The 23,283-nt window shown below is 34.7% G+C and overlaps 4 protein-coding genes across 7 annotated transcripts; 3 read left to right on the forward strand and 1 right to left on the reverse strand.

The window, feature by feature from the left end:
* Window positions 1-512: 512 nt before the first annotated feature.
* LOC106118393 (uncharacterized) lies at window positions 513-12,256 on the forward strand. Of its 3 annotated transcripts, none has more exons than XM_013313055.1 (2): window positions 513-567; window positions 9,751-12,256. In XM_013313055.1, the coding sequence occupies exon 2, from the start codon at window positions 9,752-9,754 to the stop codon at window positions 11,756-11,758; it is 2,007 nt and encodes a 668-aa protein (XP_013168509.1). In that variant the 5' UTR covers window positions 513-567; window position 9,751; the 3' UTR covers window positions 11,759-12,256. The 3 variants fall into 3 exon arrangements, with proteins under 3 accessions (XP_013168509.1, XP_013168510.1, XP_013168511.1); XM_013313056.1 differs by lacking the exon at window positions 9,751-12,256 and adding an exon at window positions 2,869-5,086 and having other exon boundaries at window positions 514-567; XM_013313057.1 differs by lacking the exons at window positions 513-567; window positions 9,751-12,256 and adding exons at window positions 2,340-2,365; window positions 2,869-5,086.
* A 310-nt stretch (window positions 12,257-12,566) lies between these two features.
* Window positions 12,567-15,333, forward strand: LOC106118186 (uncharacterized protein C18orf19 homolog A). Of its 2 annotated transcripts, XM_013312749.1 has the most exons (4): window positions 12,567-12,971; window positions 13,786-13,931; window positions 14,203-14,392; window positions 14,482-15,333. In XM_013312749.1, exons 1-4 carry the CDS (start codon window positions 12,616-12,618, stop codon window positions 14,501-14,503), a joined length of 714 nt encoding a protein of 237 aa, XP_013168203.1. In that variant the 5' UTR covers window positions 12,567-12,615; the 3' UTR covers window positions 14,504-15,333. The 2 variants fall into 2 exon arrangements, with proteins under 2 accessions (XP_013168203.1, XP_013168202.1); XM_013312748.1 differs by having other exon boundaries at window positions 14,203-15,331.
* On the reverse strand, window positions 15,332-19,221 carry jub (LIM domain-containing protein jub). The gene is made up of 6 exons (XM_013312747.1): window positions 17,575-19,221; window positions 17,321-17,490; window positions 17,184-17,246; window positions 16,946-17,111; window positions 16,034-16,174; window positions 15,332-15,925 (listed from the first exon to the last, which is right to left on the reverse strand). Exons 1-6 carry the CDS (start codon window positions 19,070-19,072, stop codon window positions 15,816-15,818), a joined length of 2,148 nt encoding a protein of 715 aa, XP_013168201.1. The 5' UTR covers window positions 19,073-19,221; the 3' UTR covers window positions 15,332-15,815.
* Window positions 19,222-19,445: 224 nt separating this feature from the next.
* On the forward strand, window positions 19,446-23,183 carry RpII140 (RNA polymerase II subunit RpII140). Its single transcript, XM_013312746.1, has one exon. The coding sequence runs from the start codon at window positions 19,589-19,591 to the stop codon at window positions 23,117-23,119; it is 3,531 nt and encodes a 1,176-aa protein (XP_013168200.1). The 5' UTR covers window positions 19,446-19,588; the 3' UTR covers window positions 23,120-23,183.
* The last annotated feature ends 100 nt before the right edge of the window (window positions 23,184-23,283 follow it).

Genomic DNA, 23,283 nt, shown 5'->3' on the forward strand with positions numbered 1-23,283 from the left:
AAACTAAATTGTCGTATTCAGATTACATCACTAATTTGTTAAAACAGGATTCAAATGTGTACATCGTAAGTCAAGGACATACCCAGACGATGATCTATGCTAGATCTATCTAGGAGCTCGTAGTATTTTTTTATTCCAAGGAGAACGGTTAGCAACATATGGTCCAAACTTTATATTGGCATACTGACAACTAGTTTTTGAGTTATATATCTGGATCTATAGGGATAGTAGGCATTACATTTTGTTGTACTTAATAAATTTCAATCTCTTATTCCCTGGAGCTGTTCCTGTCCCTCTTGGCGACGCCCATGTTGTATAAAAAATCGAATATTCTTTAAACGTAACAACAGAAGTGATTCCGTCAATACATAATAACTTTTTGACTTGAAAAGGAACGTGTATATACGAATATACAAACTAACAAGGCTCAACACTAACAAGGCTGTAAACATAGCAATTAATCCTAAACAATGATGGACGATAACACAATGTTAAACCAAAGCAGTGTAAGTTGTACCAAAGCTGCCGCGAACAATTGCTTACAAAAAGGATTTTTAAAATTTTAAGGTTAGTAACATTTGATCGGATCAAATATTTTATTTATTACCTAATATATTTATATCAACGATGACTTAGGTATATGAGACAATAGTCCTATCATATTAGGAGGTAGCTCAAAAGTCCTCTTAGTTAATCACATTTGCGTGATAGACCGATATTTTTTAAGACGTCGCACAACATATTATATCCGCCGTGGGGTTACTAATCTAAACCATTCGTTTCAATCCTTACGTACGTCGGGAATGCAAAGTCCTTGATTTTTTGTGGTAAACGAAAAGCTGGAATGTTTAAGTTATTTCTCGTTACATATTGATTGGAACATTACCTACATTAAAGAATGAAAAGTATGGTAGGTCAACTATAAATTGACTTTCGTGACGCAGACACACGGTCAACATACGAATGAAAATCAACATTAAGGGGAATTTCAAAGTGACTTGTTCATTTCTTTTACTTTTTATTCACATTTATTTTATAATCTAGCGTTAAGCTTCGAACAGTCACGAGATTGCATGTTGCGGTGAGCAGAAAATAATAACTGCATGTAGTTTTCATTATAATTTTTTCCTTTCAAAAATGTCAACTGTATTTAACGATATTTTATTAAAACAGACATCAGGGGCATCGCTATTATATTTATTTCGTAATACGGTACATCTTTTGCATTTAAAACAAAGTTTAGACGAAGAAACACATCATTATTATTATTTTGTTATTTTTAGAATCATAATCTTTTTAAACACATCACGAAATAAAATAAAAGTAATGATGTACTAAAACGGGATAATTAAAGATTACAAATTTATCTAAATAATTACTATTAAAAAGGTAAAAAATTTACTAATTAAACGCAGAATTACCCAGCGCCATTAATGAAACCGATAGGATTTGTTTGTTGGAATGGATGATTACAGATAGTTTTCACAGAATAACCATCTTTCCAATAACTATAAATGTAGAAATTATTAGCTTTAGAAAAAAAAGTAGTAACCATCATAGCCTATGTTACTCGGTGATAATGTAGTTTGCTAATGGCAAAAGATTATTTGAAATCGGTTCATTAGTTTTTGCGTTTATTTATTACATTAGAATGCATACTAATCATTGGAACTAAGCTACGTCGCTTCCTCTAGGTGAAACATTTTGTGACAAAGATTGTCTTTCAGTAAAAAAGTAGGATGTGAAAATTATCAATACAATATTCCTTGCAAGTAACGTATTATGACATAACTTTGTCTTTATCTTAATTATGTAGTGTCTGTTTCTTTTACAAAAACTTTTGGTCGTAGGTAAGAATTCTGTTGCTTATGTTACCATGAAAAAAAATATGACTTTAACATGACATCTTAGTTAAAATGTAATTACTATAAATAAGCGTACTAAGAAATCCAAAAAGTTACTAAGCTCAGCAGCATTATTTTATAAATTAAACGCAGTCGTGTTATTAAAATTATTAAAACCGATATCGAATGATGTCGTACCCTATGATACAATGGAAACAAAGTCGCCGGTGTAGTTGGCGCATGCCCACAGCCTCCGGTCCACGAGCCCTCCGCTGCGACCCGTAGTCTCGCCCCGCCATTTCTCCTCACAGTACACCAGCGACACATTCTTTTTTTTAACAAAAAGTGTAAAGTTATGGTTTAAATAAGTTTACATTTTATTAACTTAACATATTAATGTTTGATTACTGCTCAATTCATAAGTATGATTGAGGATAAAAAGGGACTGATGTTTATCTAAAAATGTGGATCGCCCGTTAACACCCTTGATGTTGTGTTAAGTGTTTTGATTAACTCGTTAGGTAAGTCGACTGTTAAAGTATTCATTCAATTACAAAAAAATATTTTGTCAACTTGGCTATTTTTTAATTTATATATTTTTTTTATACTAGAAGGCATAGGAGCTATCAGCCTCTTGAACTCGCTAAAATAGCCAAGTTACCACTGCCAATATCAGTCAATAGATGAAATGGTGCACAAAAAGTAGATATTTTTCCTACCTATGTATCCCTTCCCCTGCTAAATAAATTTTTACTTCTCATACTGTCCTTATAAGAAAAGGGTAGGAGGGAGAACAGAGCTTTGTCGTCCAGCACTACACTCATCAGACATATCATACTGTTAAAAAATAATTAATATTTTCCTTAATTATTGTTAATAAATTTTGTTATTAATGAGAACAAATCATATGAAATTTATATTGAATACGTAATCGAAATTCAAAATACTTTCTTTTAAAGTTAAATTAATTTCAAATGCATTAATGCTGTTTTAAGCAATTAAAAAAGAAATAATTTTGTTTCAGCATGACGAAAAATATCGTCAGTCGTTTGGCTGCCATCAGGTATCGCTACGTATTACTTTTGGCGGCTATTTCCGGCGGCAGTTTTCTAATGCTAATTTTAAATAACAGTACTGACATATTTGGATATAAACGGGAGGTCAGCACTATTTGGTACTCTACCCATCGATATGATCCCTTCGATTCTGGCGCAGGATTTACTATCAAGACTGAAGGCTGTACCATTCCAGACTTACATCCATTCGACGAAAGTATACGAAAATTTATCGAATATCCAACACATTTAAAACCTTGCAAAAATAAAGACATATCGTTGTTAAAAAATAATGAAACGCATATTTGGTTAGTGCCTGCAAATGTTGAGTACCTCCCTAATACTAATATAACGTGCTGTTATAAAGCATTCTACAGACCTTTGTCTATAAGCGACATATCATCAGCAGATATAGACGACAGGGTTAAGTATGAGGAATGCGTTTACTTCTACGATTATATTGAAGTGAGTAATGAATTTGTTAAAGTATCCTGTACAAACCGTGACAACGTTATATTACACGAACAGTTTTATGTATTTGCAATGAAGAAACCTTTTTTATCGTACAAGGAAGATTCAACAGAAGCCCCTATAAATCAATCGGGATACAATGTATTGGTGTTGGGCATCGATGCGATTTCTCGATTAAATTTCTACAGGACGATGCCTAAAACTTTATCGTATTTAAAAAAGAAAGGTGCTATAGAATTATTTGGTTACAATAAAGTTGGAGACAATACATTCCCCAATATAATACCGATGCTACTCGGCATACGGGACACAGATCTGAAAAGAACATGCTGGCCTAACGTAAGAGCTACATTTGACAATTGCCCTTTTATATGGGACTGGTTCAAAGAGGCCGGCTACTTCACCGCACTTGGCGAAGACAGCGCCAGCTTAGGGACATTTAACTTTGAAAAACTGGGGTTTAGCGGCACGCCCACCGACTATTATATACGGACATTTATACACGAGGCGGAGCTACGAGTTGGCAATAATAAAGATTTTAACTCATTTATATGCATGGGAAATAAATATTTTTATCAAGTTTTACTAGACTATATAGAAGATTTAACAAAAACTTTGAAATCATCAAGATTATTTGGGTTCTTTTGGGAAGTGACTATGAGTCACGACTATTTGAATTACCCCGTTATTATGGACGAAAGTTACGAAACGTTCTTAAAACATTTAGACATATCAAAATATTTAGATGACACAATTTTAATTTTGCTAAGCGACCACGGCATACGCTGGGGCGACATCAGGCTCACCAAGCAAGGCAGGCTCGAAGAGAGGTTGCCGCTCGTTCACATCCTGTTGCCGTCCTCCTTCCGCGACAACTACGAAATGGCTTACGATAACTTGAAATTAAACAGCAGGCGTCTCACTACACCGTTTGACTTGTACGCAACCCTATCGGATCTCGTTAACATGGATAGTATCAAAAATGATAAAGTAAGATACCGGAGTTCTTCGCACTACGCTCAGGATCGAAGCATTAGTTTATTTCTGCCAATTCCAAGTAATAGAACATGCTCCATCGCTGGAATCGACGATCACTGGTGTACGTGTCTCACTGGAAAGAGGATATCTACTACAAGCAAGGAGGCGACCGCGGCGGGCGCGGTAGTTGTGCGGCAACTGAATGTGATGCTGCGTCCCCACCGTCAGTGCCAGCGACTACTGCTCGCTAAGATATTAGAAATAACAGAGATGGAAGTGGGGACGCCAGAAGAATACGAAGTGGGGTGGCGTGAGTTCATTGTAACGGTGCGCACGGCGCCAGGGGACGGCCTTTTCGAGGCGACCTTGCGCCGGCACAGCGGCGGCTGGTTGCTGGCCGGCACCGTCAGCAGGCTCAACCTGTACGGCGACCAGAGCCACTGCGTGCATGACGCGCGCCTCAAGTTATATTGCTATTGTAGATAATCGTCTGTTAGTGTTACAAAGTTAAAAATCTGTGATATTGTTACACGTTGTTTATGTATAGCGGGAGTACGTAGATATAATCGATGTAGGGGGTGTTGTTTACAACAGTATTATTTATTTATTTGCGTTTTAGTCTTTCAGTTTAATTGTATTGTAATCTGAGTTATTATATAGTTTTTAGACTATGTTAGGTAAAAATAAGTAAATTGTATTACACAAATCTTTTGGGCATATCAATTAGATAATAGAGAAACACGAAACATATAAAATTAAAAATATCTGGATTGTATCATATCATTTTTAAGGTATATTACAAAATTCATAAAAAATGGTAATTACACTTTTGTGTGCCAAATTAAAATTATGTACCTATATTAGAAAGTCATTTTGGTACTATTTAAAATGTTTAAAGTTACGAGTTAAAAACATTTTTTTAACGAAACGCAGTAAAAAATTCAATTCATATAAAATGTAATCAAGTAATATTTATTTTTATATAGACAAACGTATTATGCCTTACGGCCTATTTTAGCAATTACTATGTAATACAAAACTCAAATGCCTTTGTAGAGGAATTTTAGACGTTTAACACGTTGAGCGCCACGCGTATTTCTAAGACAATCCCGTTCAGGCCACGAGCGCCGCTTATACGCAGTGATATTAAAGGGCCGATGTTTCCGATCGTAGTACGAAATAGTTTACATTTTTAACGCAAAATAGTGTAAAATTTTATAGTTCTCATGTTACACGCTGTTAGCCACCGATGGTTGACGGAACCTAAACAGAAAATCTAGTGTCAGCCACCGATGGTTGACGCGGCCTAAACGGAAAGTCTAGTGTCAGCCACTGATGGCTGACGTGGCGCTCAACGTGTTAAAAAGAAAGATAAAAGTTAATTAGCTTTAATATTAAACGTAAAAGTGTAGAAGAGCTTTATATCTGTGCTGTTACAAATATTTTTGTTTAATTTGTTACTTATTAATTATTTTTTTATGCTTTGTTACAAAGAAAATACTCTACTTAGTTGACGAATGTAGAAAAGTTTTGTGGTTAGATACAACTCCGTGGCATATTTAATCTCGTTTAGACCTAGAAATAAACCACAATAACCATTTTTTGTAAAAAAAATATGTAATTAAAAATATATTATTTGAATTCATCGTTTTCCTTAATATAATTATCCTTATCCAGATAAATAACGTTGTATATTTAACCTGAATTTCAACTGTTTTTTATTCACTATTATTTCGATAGCAATGTACAGTCAGCGTCATATAGATCGTCACAGACAAGATATGCAAATATATAGGTACACCAAAAGTAATCAATTATATCGGTACAACGAAAGTCCTCAAAATAATAGATACATTCACCCTGCTCAAATACATCGGTACATACACAGCGTCAAATATATGAGTACATGCAAGATGCTCATAAATATCGTAGCAGCCACAGCGTCATAAGTAACGAAGCAGTCCAGGTGCTCAAAAATATCGGTACATTTGACAAAATTGAACTCTATCTCTATATCCTTGTGATACAATTTGGAATAAACTACTTCTGTTACATTCATTTGACACTTTGCATCAAACCATTTTTCAAAATTTACTAAAAGTGTTCGACGCGGATGACAGATATTAGGTAGATAAAACCAACATCAAATTTAAGTTTGTCATCATATATGCTAGTTTGGTCTCGTGGCCTTACTGTTCGCCGCCGTTGGTACTTAAGGTCGGCGGTTCAAATCCCAAGCCACTATTTTTTTTTTTTGATATTTAAACTTCTTAATTTTAATATCGAAGCACATGTAATTAAACTCTATCGCCGTAGTTATTAGATACTTTTTGATATTGCCTTGGACTAATGAGTTTGACCGTTAAAGTACTTTTCTATTTCAAACAAAAATGAAGGAGATAAAGCGATGCTATTGGCATGTAATTTGTTTATTACTCATGTTTGTTAAACTTGTACCTGTAAAAAAAACACTTTTACTGATACTGATTATATTTAAGAAACAAAGAAAAAAAACTGAATGTCAATATCCAAACTACATCAAATTTTTGGTCGATTGCAATAAACATTCCAGTTTGCGTGGGCGCGCACACATATGTAGATAACACTTGTACGTATAGTTTCCGCGCGTACCATTCTTAAAACCCGCAAAGACAATCCACGCTCCGCCCACTCACTTCACCCGCGATGGTCTGACCTAATTGTTGTTAACTTTATTTAAATTTCTTTCTACCCGACAGCGAAAATTATAAAAAAAAAATTGTCGAGCAAAATTTTGCATTACCAAATTTTTACTGGTTATGAAAAAATAACCCCATGATTGATAAAATGAAAAAAAAGTAGCCTGAGATTCGAACCGGTAAACTTACATATTACGGCAAACATACTAGAATGCTGCGCCAAACTAGTATTATATATATTGTGACAAGGCAAAATTTGGTATTAGTTAATACGTATCTGTCATATTCGGCGTGACAAACTTTTATATTTAAGCGTTATGACAGGAGAAGAAAAATATTGGGTTGCCCAGTAAGTTCGTGCCGCTTTATAAGGAAAATTGAAACCCTGTTCTCTTAAATTTTTGGAAATGTTTTTAAATTATATTGGTAAGACTCTATACCTAAAACGTCTTTTACTATTGGATAAAATTTTAAAAATTAGTTTTTATCTCAACCAATGAAATGAAATTATTCACAATATAGAAATTTTTGTGACGTTTGATAATGGTGGAAATCCGAAAATGAATCCACTTCAGCTACAGTCTATTGTAAGCTTTATATCGAAAATCAGAACGAACTTTCCGGACAACCTATAATGTTAATACAAAGTGTCAAATGAATGTAACAGAAGTAGTTTATTCCAAATTGTATCACAAGTATATAGAGATAGAGTTCAATTTTGTCAAATGTACCGATATTTTTGCGCACCTTGACTGCTTCGTTACTTATGACGCTGTGGCTGCTACGATATTTATGAGCATCTTGCATGTACTCATATATTTGACGCTGTGTATGTACCGATGTATTTGAGCAGGGTGAATGTATCTATTATTTTGAGGACTTTTGTTGTACCGATATATTTGATTACTTTTGCTGTACCTATATATTTGCATATCTTGTCTGTGACGATCTATATGACGCTGACTGTACTTTGTGTGTAAATTATAAAATTCAATTAAAAATTATATAATATGGGTAGTAACAAAGTGCTGTGAGAAAAAGTAAGCTTTCGTAAATATTTATAAAAGGTGAAGTATGATCTCTATAATTTGAAATGTCTCTTTTATTTTCTTCATATAAATATATATTTTTTTTAATTTTCATAAATGAGCATATTATATTCTGCCACCCCGAAAACCGCAAACCTGGCACGTGTTACTAGTAAATATTCAAAATTAGCTTCTTGACTAAATTTTTCACAGTTGTTTGAAAGAGTTATGCTTAGTATTTACGGTACTGACGAGGGCGTTTAAGATTCAAGGGCGCTAATTATTATTAGTAAGATGTTTAACGTAATATTTGTATTGTCTTGGTAAAGAAGTTTTTGAAACTCATTTGCACAGTTGTTAGAGATAATTAGCTATGAATTACATACACCTGAACATACAATTCGGGTCATTTGCAATTGTTAAAAATATATAATACATTTTTCCATCGGATAATTTACATAAAGTGATGAAGGTCACAGAGACGTTATTGCTTTAGCCTCAAGTAAATAAAAAGAGGGCACGTTGATAAATTGAAAATAACGTGCATTTTCACAAGCAAAACGCCTTTACTCTTACATATCGTTATCTCTATTTTTTTCGAAGGAAATGAAAAGGACAACAATATGTTTTCTTTAGTTGCTTCGGTAGTGGAACCCACGGTAATATAAATTCTTTATGGGCTAGAGACTATGCTTCAAATATTATTGTCACTAGTAGACGGCCTAGAGCCTAAACGACTGAATCGTTTACAGGAGTGAGGTGTCGTTTGAATCGTCTTCTTCCCCGGAGTGTCATAGTCCTAGAGCATTAATTACATCGCGTAAAACACGTGTCGTAGATGTAGAAAATAAAATTCTAAATTAGTGGAAAACGATTTCGAATATAACTCATCTTCAATTTTTTAACGTAATTTTTATTATACCTGAAATAAGAAAATGTTACGTGTATTATTAGAATTTAGTTAAATTAAAAAATAAAAAATTCTAAAATCTTGTTTAAGAAGCAGCCAACAGATGGCGCTAACTCATTAATTGAATCACAGACGGGTATTTTAAAGGTTAGATTCTTGTCTACTTTTGAGTTAATAATGTATGTAATAAAGGAATTGCTATCATAGTATATAATAACATAAAGTATAAGAAGAGTTTCAGTGCTATAGGGCACCGGTAAATGTAATATCATTATCAATTATCGATAATCATCCAAATGTTGTCGCCTAAATGTGATGCAGAGAGAGACAACAGAGTTATATATATATATTTTAATATTAGTAGATTTTTAAATTTACTAATATTTCTTGTACCATTCCAACTAAGCTTTATGCTTGTGCTAGGATATGGTCTACGACTAGTCGAATAGCGGGATTCGAACTCCCGACCTCGTGATCGGAAATTAGTGCCCTTAACCATTAGGCTATTAACGCATTAATTGTATTGATAACTCTTATTTGCTTTGGAGTACCTATTTTTGTTACATATTAATGATACCATGTGATAAATCGTACACTAAGTTTCATGCTCGAAAAACAATATTCAATATACGCCAACGAGAAGCATAATATTTTTAAACGTAACCGTGAAGAACAATCGAAATGTAATTTTACACACATAACTTATTGACAAGGGGTTTCATAATCACGAAGCGGAACAAACACTGACGTGTGTGTAAATACTTTACAAGGCGAATTATTTTTCAGTATGGGTCGGACCGCAGTGGTGACAGGAGAAGGGCAGGGTGGGGCCAAGCATCCTGCCGCGGCTAACTGGAGCCCAGCCATTCGCCTCAAATACCTTTTCCTCACCGCCACCGTCTTCGGAGGGAGCTATGTCATCATATCCCTCACTACGTACACTAACACAGTATTTGTCAACAACGAGGCTCAATTTGGCTTCTCGCGGGACTTGCATCATCAAAAAGAACCAAGTGAGAGATACACGATAAAAACGAAAGGCTGCAGTATACCAGGCTTGGACCCCTATGATGAACATATCAAAGAATTTGTAAAATTCCCCCGGAAAATGAAATCATGTCCTAACGTCAATAAAACTTTGTTAAATAATAACAAGACGCACATTTGGGTGTTGGAAGAAAATAAGCCACATTACAATATTACTGAAGATCAAGATTTCTCTTGTTGCTACGAGGCATTTCATCGGCCTTCGACCGTACAAGATATCGACGGTATAGAAATAGACGATCGTATCCAGTATCAAGATTGTGTTCATTTTGACGATTTCATAAAAGTGACTGATGAATTCGTGCGAGTTTTGTGTTATTCTGATGGACTGGAAACCTATCAACAATTTTTTTTATTTGCACCACACAAAGAATTTAAGTCACACGGGACCAATGAAATAACGGGTGACAAGCGAGCCTACAATGTTATAATTATGGGCATAGATGCCGTTTCGAGGATGAACTTTCATAGAACGATGCCTAAAACTTTACAGTTTTTGAAAAATAAAGGATCTGTTGAATTGGTTGGATATAACAAAGTTGGCGATAACACCTTTCCGAATCTAATACCGCTGCTTCTTGGAATAAAAGAAAATGAATTAAAAACAACGTGTCTGCCTTATGATCAACTGACATTTGACAACTGCCCTTTTGTTTGGGAGTGGTTCAAGCAGGCAGGATACTACACGGCGCTCGGCGAGGACTCCTCCCTGCTGGGAAGCTTTAACTACTTGAAGGTCGGATTCAGCAAAACACCCACGGATTATTATCTACATACCTTCATAAATGAAGCCGAAACAAAATCTGGAAAAGTCAAAGATTTTAATTCGTACCTTTGCATGGATGAAAAGTATTTTTTCCAAGTTTTGTTAGACTACATAGAGGATTTGACGATAACTCTTAGATCTTCGAAATTATTTGGATTTTTCTGGGAAATAACTATGAGCCACGATTACCTTAATTATCCAATGATAATGGACTCTAGTTATGAATTATTTTTTAAGAAACTGGAAAGATCAAACTATTTAGATGATACAATTATTGTACTTTTAAGTGATCACGGTATGAGATGGGGCGATATCAGGTCGACAAAGCAAGGACGATTAGAGGAAAGATTACCATTTGTGAATATTTTGTTGCCGCCATCATTTAAAGAAACATACGTTTCGGCGTATAACAACTTGCGAATAAATAGTCGGCGGCTGACCACACCGTTTGACTTACACGAAACATTAAACGATCTCGTAAATTTAAAATACATTGAAGATGAAAATATAAGATTTCGAAGTAACGAATTCTACGCTTTTAAGAGAGGTATTAGTTTATTTTTACCGATACCGGATAATAGAACCTGTGAAATGGCAAGTATCGACGATCACTGGTGTACATGTCATAAGGGTAAAAAGTTATCCAAGGATAGTAGCGAAGCAATCGAAGCAGCAGCTCATTTGGTGCGTCAATTGAATTCTCTGCTAAGTGATCATGTTCAATGTGCTAAACTAGTTCTTTCACAGTTAATCGATGTTACGGAAATGGAAGTAGGAACACCAAGTGTTGATGAAGTAGGTTGGCGCGAATTTATGGTGACAGTTCAGACGACGCCCGGTAATGGAATATTTGAGGCGACACTCCGTCAAAGTAAAGTCGAATGGACACTCGCCGGTACGATCAGCAGACTTAATCTTTACGGTGACCAAAGCATATGCATACACAATTATCAACTCAAATTATATTGCTATTGTCAATAATGTGACGATATAAGAATAACTTTGTACGCGTACATATTTTGTTGAACGTATGAAATCGAATACGTGCAGGAAGTGAAACATTTCCGAAAACTGAGTTTTGAAGACTACTCTAAATGTGGAAAGGATACGGTTTTGAATTTTAAGTATGTGGCTATTTGTATATGTATACCTTATGCTAAACAGCATTGTTACTTGTTTTAAATGGTTTATAAAACATATTTGTTTATTTTCCTTTTTTGATCCCTAAATCGAAGATTTTTGTTGTTATTAAGTAAATATTGTAAGCAGGGCAATTTATGCTAGTGTATTCAGTAATTAGAAATATTTGCAGCTACCGCTCTTATTTACACTCATGTTAATGCTGTTATGGAGGAGGTTTTGTTATACTGAATGTATGACAAAATAGTAGTGGCAAAATGAGCCCTGCAGAGAAACAGGGACTACTCACTAACTTCTATAAATTAAAATATTATTGCTATTCATATAATTTAAATATAAAGAAGCCAATGGAATTACTTCATCTTTTCCGAAGCATTTTATTGTTAATGCAATATTTTTAGGTTCTTCAAAATTATTTTACGTCTTAAGTAAGTAAAACCAAACTTTTGATCGCAGTATATCTATCAAGGTATTTTTCAAAATCTTCAAAATAAATAAAAAATGTTTAAATGATTTTTTAAAACAAAATTTTAATTTGTGGTTTAATACATTTTTCCTAATAGCAACACCCTGATGAATTCAAGATGTCACTGTCAATTATCAATGTCATTTTTAACCAATACAAAAATAGTGGTGTTAGCGGTACAGTATTTCTAAAAATGCGTAAGAGTTAAACAACCAATATATATTTTATCATAATGGCTCTTACTTTTAGAATTTTGTACAGAAACAGTCGATATATTAACGACACAATTATACCTGCGAGATGGTGTTACAAAACGTCGAATCCTGTTCGAATCTTGGCTAGCGGTATTTGTTATCAAAAAAACACTGTTGTGGTCAAATCATTAAATAGAATTAATGAGATTAATTCAAAAGCACCATTACGGTCATGTACCACACAGAACTATGATGCGAAACCGCCCACAGAGCCAAAAAAAGGACTGGTTCAAAGGTTTAAGGAAATGTATAGAGACTATTGGTATGTAGTTTTACCTGTGCACATGACTACATCAGCCATATGGTTTGGAAGTTTCTACTACGCCGTACGAAGGTAAGATGTCATAATGCAATGATTCAGATGTCATTTTAAATTAATTTGGTTCAGAGTGATGAAATCTTGGTGAAACCAAAGCAATTAAGATCTCCCTTATATTATATTTTCCCTTGCAAATCTTAGTTGATAGATCTATTTAAACTATATATGCAAATAAATTTATTTCTTTGATATTAATTATGGTCTTATGTATATATTATATGTGTATTAATTTTGTGTATATGTATATGATTATTGATATAAAACTATTTATTAAGTTTACTTGATGGTAAAAATATTAGTAAAAATGAATTGAGTATAATAATTCAATTCAAATTAAATAATTGATTATGTCATTATTATTATTCATTGAGCATGTAAAAAGACATTAGCATTATGTTAGGTGTAAACGACCTTTCTTTTAATGAGATAAATAATAAAATTTATTTTATCTAATTTATATTTTTACTTGTAGTTGACAATAATCTATTATTTGAGATTGAGTTATTTCAAGATACTTTTTTATGATTGCTGGTTTTAACTCCACCAGTGCCTTAAGCAAGATCTCTATGGAGCCCCCTTTTTTACCATGCCTACGGGGGTGGGGGGTAAAACAGAAATTATGTTAGACTGTATAATTTGTAGATCTGTGGCAGCATTTTCAGCTTGTTCCATAGCTTAATGCCAGTACTGTTTATCAATATCAATAGACTTGACACACTTACTGTGGATTTTGACTGCTTGATGCCTCCATTTTGTCAAAGAGAATATGAGAGAAGGTAGACTACAGGTTATATATATTTGTTTATATTTTATGTTGTTTTTGTTACAGTGGTGTTGATGTGATTGGTTTACTGGAAAATTTAAATATCAGTGAAAAATTATTATCACCATTAAAGGAGTCAAGTGCGGGTTATTTCGCTCTTGCATTTGCACTTTATAAACTGATCACACCACTGCGATATGCAGTTACAGTTGGTGAGTTTTATTTAATGAAAAGAGTCATTTTATTTCTTTGATTCATTTAAGGATGGGACTTGTCATGCTTGTAAATCCCTTCTTTCATATGAAATAGAATAAAAGCTTTAAAATTGTTTGTTTTTTGGGTGTAAATTTTTGATTCTCATCACATTTGTGATGGAAAGATGCCTTCAACTTACCCTCGCCCTGAGAAGTGTTGGAATTAAATTACGGTGACTTTATGCCTAGTCTGTTTCTCTACAAAGTTTTATTGTTGTTCTGTATGTAGGTGGGACTACTTATGCCATTAAAAAGTTACAAACACTTGGCTGGATTAGACCAGTGCCTTCAAGAGAACGAATCAAAGAAATGATTCAGGAAAAAAAAGAAAACCTCCAAGGTCGCATACATGAAAGTAAACAACATTATCAGAGTCAAATGAGAGAGAAGGGTTCTCAGGTTATGGAAGAAATGAAAAGGTACAAAACTGAAATGCACAACATTAAGAACAAAGTTAAGAAGATGTAAATTGAAAAATGTCTTTTTATACTTTTCCTTTTTTTTTTAGCAAGTTTAGGCCAAAAGAATAATTTGCAGTCAACTACTTAAGTAGTAAGGGATGAAGGAATTATAATCATAAAAACTCTGTTATAATTTTGAATAGTTTATTGTTTCATAATATAAATATAAAAGTAATGCTTAATAAATTGTTTTTATTACTTCATGACATCATTGATGAAAAACAGTCACATTTCTATACCAAAATGTACACATATAAAACAATGATAACTATATTAAGTACCTACAGACAGCACGAAACTGGAATGTTTACTGATAAAAATGAGCCTTTCATTCAATTATTGTAACAATTAACTGCCACCAGGTGTGCTGCCATTTCTACATTAAATTAGTAAATGCATTTAGATAAACAATTACACCCCTAACACCAACAAATTTTCATACAACTTTTCTTTAATTCCATATATTTGTATAAAGAATTTTCAAGCAAACCCTTACACCCAATTTACAATTTGCATTAAATCCCAAACTGTTATAAGCAACAGTTATTTCACCTTATCCATTTAACTGAAATATAAAGCAAAAAATATCATCTAACATTATCACAAAGCATCATAGGCAACCATAACAATTATTGTAGTCAAATCACATGTCTAATACTAACTACATTGTCTATTCAAATATCTTATTAATTACTACTTATTTGTGAAATATTGTTTACAATTGTAATTGCAAGCAAACATAAAAATAGTTGACAGTCAAAAATTAAATCGTAATATTTTAATTTCATTATTAATTACTTAACAAGGCTGTTTGTGACTTATTCAATGGTACTTATTTTGTTTTGTTATACAAATTATTTTAATTATAATAAATTGCCAGTTAAAAAGCGAATTAATAATAAATTACATTGTTTTGCTTTTAAAATAAAACCTAAATTAAAGCCGCTTTCATTTTTCTTAAAATTATTTGTTCATCTAAAATACCAATGTCGATTTATTGAGCAAATCATGCACAATAGATACATCTTGCATGAATATGGGATAATATTTGCTATTCCATAATAAGACAAAAGCTTCATAAATGAATACTGCACATTATTTTTACACTAATTTTCCTCAATATATTATACCATAGTATAATGATCGTCGTCATGGAACTATACACCACTATTATTTAATTAACAAAATGACATATTACTTGTAATTTATTTGTAAAAAGTATTGTGTCCACGATTTTACAGAATTAAAAAAAATTATAACCTCTATGTTACCTAATTTTTTTCTGGAAATTAAACAAAGGAGATGTATTTATGTATGATAATTGCTAACAAAGTTAATGTCTTTATTTGTAACAGCATATAATTTCCAAAGATAACCAATCTTAACCCATGTATTTATATGAGGCGGGAGACAAGTGCGGCGCAGGGGGCATCCCAGGGCCCGTGGCTGCGCCGATGGTCGCCAAGTGACAGGCGCGACACATCAACTTTCCTGCAGATAAATATTTACTATTTAATGTTCATAACCCTCATCAAAATGGCAAACTTGAGACTATTTTGTACTTTTGAATGTACTAAATTATAAAATTCAGCATCTTACCTGCTAGTGGATAACAGCGTTTATCTGGTTCATCGGTGAGCTGCATACCGCACACACAGCACATATAGCAGTCTACATGGAAGTCCCGGTCCATTGACACTACTCGCACTGTCTCATCTGTGCCTTCCACTGGAGTGATACCTGTGTTACATATACATACATATTACAGCAGAGTTTTTTGAGTTAATCTTATAATGAAAATCTTTATTGTCTTCTTCTCAAGCGATTTAACCTCAATCAATAAAAAGTCCATAATGCACGAGCCATTCTTTGCACTATAACTTGTGAAACATAAAGACAGACATTATACCATGGGCGTAACATATATATAAATAGGGGGGGGATTTCCTTTCCTCCCCAGGTAAGCCCATGCATTAATATACCTACATGTGCTCCAAGGTTACCCCTTTAAAGATATATTATTCAGTTATACTTGTAAGTGATATAAATTTACATAAATCATATCAATTGCATTTAATCTTATCATAAAGGATTGCATGTTAGTTATGTTATGATAAGCTAGTCATTGAAATATTTTACTTATTTATACAAATAATTCCAATCAAAGATTGTCCCATAAAATTGTGGCAGCTAGAGAACCATCAACATGCTGAACTTAATATGAATTACTAAACAAAAATTACAGTTAATTCAATTTCATGTTATATTTTTTTACTTTTACTTCTAGCTGTCACCAGCAACTTCAACCGCGCGGATTTAAAAAGATAAATAAGCCTATGTGTTCTTCCAGACTACTTTGTTCATCTGTGCCATATTTCATCAAGATCCATTGAGGCAATCCAGAGATACCTTCAAACAAACATCCATCCAGGCATTCACATTTATAATATTAGTAAGATATAGAGATGATATCTTAAGTGACCAATATAAAATTAATTATAAAATCCATACCTTTGCCACAGCTCGCACATTTTGGTGCAAACATGCGATGATAGTCATTCACACAATAGATTTTATTGTCCACATCCACTGTGAATGGTACTCCATCCAAACATTCATTACATATACAGCAACGGAAGCAGCCAGGGTGGTAAGACTTACCCATGGCTTGTAATATCTGCAATATAATAAATATTTACTTAGTATGTTGCATTTAGACAGTTATTAACTGTACTGACAAATATCTTACCATTTCCATTATTAAATGACCACAGATTGCACACTTTTCAGCAGTTTGTTGGAAGCCTGAGTACTGTAAAGAGAAAAATTAAATTGTAAACAACTTCCTATAAATTAAAATTATTCCCGATAACTAGTACCACATACCAAGTAATCTTCCTCACAATAAACTTTCCCATGGACATTGTAAAAAGCTTTGCCACGCAATGCACGGCCACAGGAGCAGCAAATGAAACAGTTGGTGTGGTACAAGTTGCCCATCGCCTGACATGCTTGTCCTGCTCCTGTCACACCACCTCGGCATGTGTGACAAATACCTGGAATACAATATTAAAACCTTAAGTATGAAATGCAATTGAAATGATATAAACAAAGACACAAAAATTGTTGATATAACATACCAAAATACTCCCCATCTTCATCTTGTCTTTCCATTTCTTCTTCAAGCTGTCTAGTAAGCTCTTCAATTTTCCGCTGGGCTTCACTGGGGCCAGGAGGCCGAGGTGGAGTAATACTATAAGGCAGAAGACTTTTTCCTCTTCCACCAGAACCTCTTGAACCGGCTGACACCTGGGAAACTGAACTTGGAGTGGGGCTAGGAGCTGGAGATTGTGCTGGAGAACAAAGTGATGTCAGCCCAGATACCAAATTTCTTGATCCAATTGACTCAGATGCAAGTGAAACATTATCCCTTGTGGCAGCAGCCACAGCCGCCGCTGAGGATCCACCAGTCATACATACATAATCTGAGCCGTTGGTATCATCAACAATTTGCATCCTACTGTTAAGAGGAGCCTTTATATATCCTTCATTAACTGGGGCTAAAACAGGAGGTTTGTCTTTTCCCAGTCCATTCCCAATGTTAGGCTTAGGATGAAAGAATTTTGGGGCAGGTGTCAATGTTTGTACTTCTGTGGCAATGTTTGCTTTGGGTCTTTGTGCACTAGGAGCAATTGAGGCATATATAGCTGTGGATGGTATGGTAACCACTTTGTCATCAAAACTCACTGTATTATCAGTTTTCAAAAGGGCACTGACATCTGTGTATTTTGGTGGTGCAGACTTCATTATAGTGTAATCTCCACTGTGGTTGTTTTGAGCTTTGTTATAAGGAGGGGGAGGAGGGGCTTTTTCAATTTTTGTCTTGTCATTAGTCATATGTAACATAGATCTGTTTACATTATTATTAGGTACTTGGGGTCCAGGAATGGAACCCTGTTGAACAAATTGTTGGTCTTGAGTTGATTGTGCCTTGTATTCAGTTTTTTTATCATTGTCTGAACAAAGCATGTTTTCATAAACAATTGGGTTTAACTTAGACTTTGAGCTCACTGGCACCTGTGGTTGAGCTTTACTGTACCTAGTGTCATAATATCCATCCGAAACAGGGGGTGGAGGACCTTGTTGGTATATCTGATGATAATAAGGTGGCTGTGGTGACCGCTGTTCGCCGTAATAATCTATATTTTCATAAACTGGCGGAGGATATTGCGGGTTGGTATTTCCCGGTATTTCATACAAATCATCAGTTTGATAACTCAAAGACCTCTGAGAAACACTATCAACCGATCGGGTTGGGCTTACGGGTAGAGCCGTTGTATTAATATCACATTTACTTAATGAAGCTATTGTTTCAACACGTTTTGGTGTTGCGAACTTTGAGGCCGCTATAACATTGGAACGTTCATAAAAACTATAATCCTCACGATTTGTTGGGGCGCTGTCCAAAGTAAAACTCTCAATCGCTCCTACAGGCCTGGCTTTACCAACAGCACTTATATTGGCAGGGGCACAATGCGCTTGCTCAGTATCGTTCTCAGTTTTGTTAGATATTTTTAAATCTTGCAATCCAAGAATACATCGTTGTTCTTCAGCGTTGCTTCTTCGTGAAGAATCCATAATAAAAAAAAACCGCTTAATCTAATCACAAATGAATTATTTATAATCACTAAAAGAAACAAAAGTGAATCATGATTGTGTTCTAATGAGAGGTTCAACAAAACAACAACCAAACAGAACAAACCAAAAAAAAATAATGACGTACTTGATAAACTTTAACCACCATACAATACGTATTGTATGATTGTGTATGGTGAGTGGTAGGTGGTAATACAAAATACAAATACAATAACCCACACGAGAAAAAGAGAGAGAGGTCAAAATTAAAAAAGCAGTTAATTGGAAAAAGCTTTAATAGCTACAGCTATAGTAAACTTCGTTTTTAACCGATTTTTTGCAGCTACTTTGTACTCTTTGATAGATTGTCGACACTCTTGTGCTCTATGTCATTCGCCATTTTGTCATATTGCGTGTGGCACCTGGCACAACATAACGTTGTTAAATTAACAAAATTAGTTTGTTAATTGCATACTTTAACAATATAAATTACGCAGTAATTCTCCTAAATCTAAAATAATGTACGACACCGAAGATGACCAATTCGAGGAGGAAGATAACGAGGAAATTTCATCGGAACTGTGGCAAGAAGCTTGTTGGATTGTTATCAACGCTTATTTTGATGAAAAAGGCTTAGTACGCCAACAATTGGATAGTTTCGATGAATTTATACAGATGTCAGTACAACGTATCGTAGAAGATTCTCCCCCTATTGAATTACAAGCAGAAGCGCAACACTCGTCCGGTGAAATAGAAACGCCTCCGAAGTATTTGTTGAAATTTGATCAGATTTATTTATCAAAACCTACCCATTGGGAAAAAGATGGAGCACCATCTCCTATGATGCCCAATGAGGCCCGCCTTCGTAACTTAACCTATTCTGCACCGTTGTATGTTGACATTACTAAAACTATTGTAAAAGAAAATGAAGAACCTATTGAAACACAGCATCAAAAAACATTTATTGGAAAAATTCCTATAATGTTAAGATCTACTTATTGTCTACTAAGCAATTTAACTGACAGGGATTTGACCGAGTTAAATGAATGCCCACTCGATCCCGGTGGTTATTTTATTATTAATGGATCTGAAAAGGTTTTGATTGCTCAGGAAAAGATGGCTACAAACACTGTGTACGTGTTCAGCATGAAGGATGGAAAGTATGCTTATAAAACTGAAATTCGGTCATGTCTTGAACACAGTTCGCGACCAACATCCACCTTATGGGTCAACATGATGGCTAGGGGTGGTCAAAGCATCAAGAAGTCTGCAATTGGTCAAAGAATTATTGCCATTGTACCATACATTAAGCAGGAAATTCCTATTATGATTGTGTTTAGAGCTCTTGGATTTGTAGCTGACAGAGACATATTAGAGCATATTATATATGATTTTGATGACCCAGAAATGATGGAGATGGTAAAACCATCTCTGGATGAGGCGTTTGTAATTCAAGAACAAAATGTGGCTCTCAACTTCATCGGTGCACGTGGTGCACGACCGGGAGTGACAAAGGAAAGGCGCATAAAGTATGCCCGTGAAATTTTGCAAAAAGAAATGTTACCCCATGTTGGTGTCTCTGATTTTTGTGAAACAAAAAAAGCTTACTTCCTCGGATACATGGTACACAGATTACTCCTGGCTGCTCTAGGTCGCCGTGAATTAGATGACAGAGATCATTATGGAAATAAAAGATTGGATCTTGCTGGACCTCTGCTAGCTTTTCTATTTAGAGGATTGTTTAAGAACCTATTGAAAGAAGTAAGAATGTATGCTCAAAAATTCATTGATAGAGGAAAAGATTTCAATCTTGAGTTAGCTATAAAGACAAAGATCATTACTGATGGCTTACGCTACTCGCTGGCTACTGGCAATTGGGGAGATCAAAAGAAAGCTCATCAAGCAAGAGCAGGTGTATCCCAAGTATTAAACAGGCTAACTTTTGCTTCTACCTTGTCCCATTTGAGACGTGTAAATTCACCTATAGGTAGAGATGGTAAATTGGCCAAACCCCGTCAATTACACAACACATTGTGGGGTATGATTTGTCCTGCTGAAACTCCAGAAGGTGCAGCTGTAGGCTTAGTGAAAAACTTGGCTTTAATGGCATATATTTCAGTTGGAAGTCAACCATCTCCAATTTTAGAGTTCTTGGAGGAGTGGTCAATGGAAAATCTAGAAGAAATTGCCCCGTCAGCTATTGCAGATGCAACAAAAATATTTGTGAATGGATGTTGGGTTGGTATTCATAGAGATCCTGAGCAACTTATGGCTACATTAAGAAAACTTAGACGCCAGATGGATATTATTGTTTCTGAAGTCAGTATGATCCGTGATATAAGAGATCGTGAAATAAGAATTTATACTGATGCAGGAAGAATTTGCAGGCCCTTACTGATAGTTGAAAATGGAGCTTTACTGTTAAAGAAGAAACATATTGATCATCTTAAAGAAAGAGATTATAACAATTATGGTTGGCAAAATTTAGTTGCTAGTGGTGTAGTGGAATATATTGATACATTAGAAGAAGAAACCGTAATGATTGCCATGAGCCCTGATGATTTAGCACAAGTTAAAGAGTATGCTTACTGTTCAACATACACACATTGTGAAATTCATCCAGCTATGATTTTAGGTGTTTGTGCATCTATAATTCCTTTCCCAGATCACAATCAAAGCCCAAGAAATACATATCAAAGTGCTATGGGTAAACAAGCCATGGGTGTTTATATTACTAATTTCCATGTCAGGATGGATACGCTGGCTCATGTTCTGTACTATCCACATAAACCTTTGGTAACCACACGGTCCATGGAATACTTACGTTTCCGAGAATTGCCAGCAGGTATTAATTCAATTGTTGCCATCTTATGTTACACAGGATACAACCAGGAGGACAGTGTTATTTTAAATGCATCTGCTGTTGAAAGAGGATTTTTTAGATCTGTATTTTACCGGTCATATAAAGATTCAGAATCAAAAAGGCTAGGTGATCAAGAGGAACAATTTGAAAAACCTACAAGACAAACATGTCAAGGAATGCGAAATGCCTTATATGATAAATTAGATGAGGATGGTATTATTGCGCCAGGAATTCGAGTTTCAGGCGATGATGTTGTGATTGGAAAAACGATCACGCTCCCTGAAAATGACGATGAGCTCGAAGGGACAACAAGACGGTATACGAAACGTGATGCTTCGACATTTTTGCGAAACAGTGAAACTGGAATTGTTGATCAAGTTATGCTGACACTGAACAGTGAAGGTTATAAATTTTGTAAGATACGCGTTCGATCAGTACGCATTCCTCAAATCGGTGATAAGTTCGCTTCACGTCACGGTCAAAAGGGAACCTGCGGAATCCAATACAGACAAGAAGATATGCCATTTACTTGTGAAGGCCTTACACCGGACATTATTATTAACCCACACGCTATTCCATCTCGTATGACAATTGGTCACTTGATTGAATGCATTCAAGGTAAAGTTTCATCCAATAAAGGTGAAATTGGTGATGCAACACCCTTTAATGATGCTGTTAATGTGCAAAAAATATCGTCGCTATTACAAGAATATGGTTACCACCTACGTGGCAATGAAGTTATGTACAATGGTCACACTGGTCGCAAAATAAATGCTCAAGTATTCTTAGGGCCAACATATTACCAGCGTCTTAAGCACATGGTAGATGACAAAATTCACTCCCGAGCTCGAGGACCTGTGCAAATTTTAGTAAGACAGCCTATGGAGGGCAGAGCTCGCGATGGCGGTTTACGTTTTGGAGAAATGGAGCGCGATTGTCAAATCGCGCACGGCGCCGCTCAGTTTCTCAGAGAGCGGTTGTTTGAAGTGTCTGATCCTTATCGTATACACGTTTGCAACTTCTGTGGGTTGATAGCCATTGCAAACTTAAGGAATAATACATTTGAATGCAAAGGCTGTAAGAATAAAACTCAAATATCCCAAGTGAGGTTGCCATATGCTGCCAAGTTGCTTTTCCAAGAGCTGATGTCAATGAACATTGCACCAAGATTGATGGTAGTAAACTAGGTTATAAGACTACATGTTCAATGCTTATGATATACAAATGCAATAAAAAACTTTAAATTTTTTATCATGATTTTTATTATCACAAACTGACATTAAATGCAGCTTAATACAACAAATACAATACAAAATCCTACAATATACTTCATACTTAATTAATTTATATC

The sequence above is a fragment of the Papilio xuthus genome, unplaced genomic scaffold, assembly GCF_000836235.2.
Source record: "Papilio xuthus unplaced genomic scaffold, Pxut_1.1 DF827597.1, whole genome shotgun sequence".
In the NCBI taxonomy this organism is placed as follows: domain Eukaryota; kingdom Metazoa; phylum Arthropoda; class Insecta; order Lepidoptera; family Papilionidae; genus Papilio; species Papilio xuthus.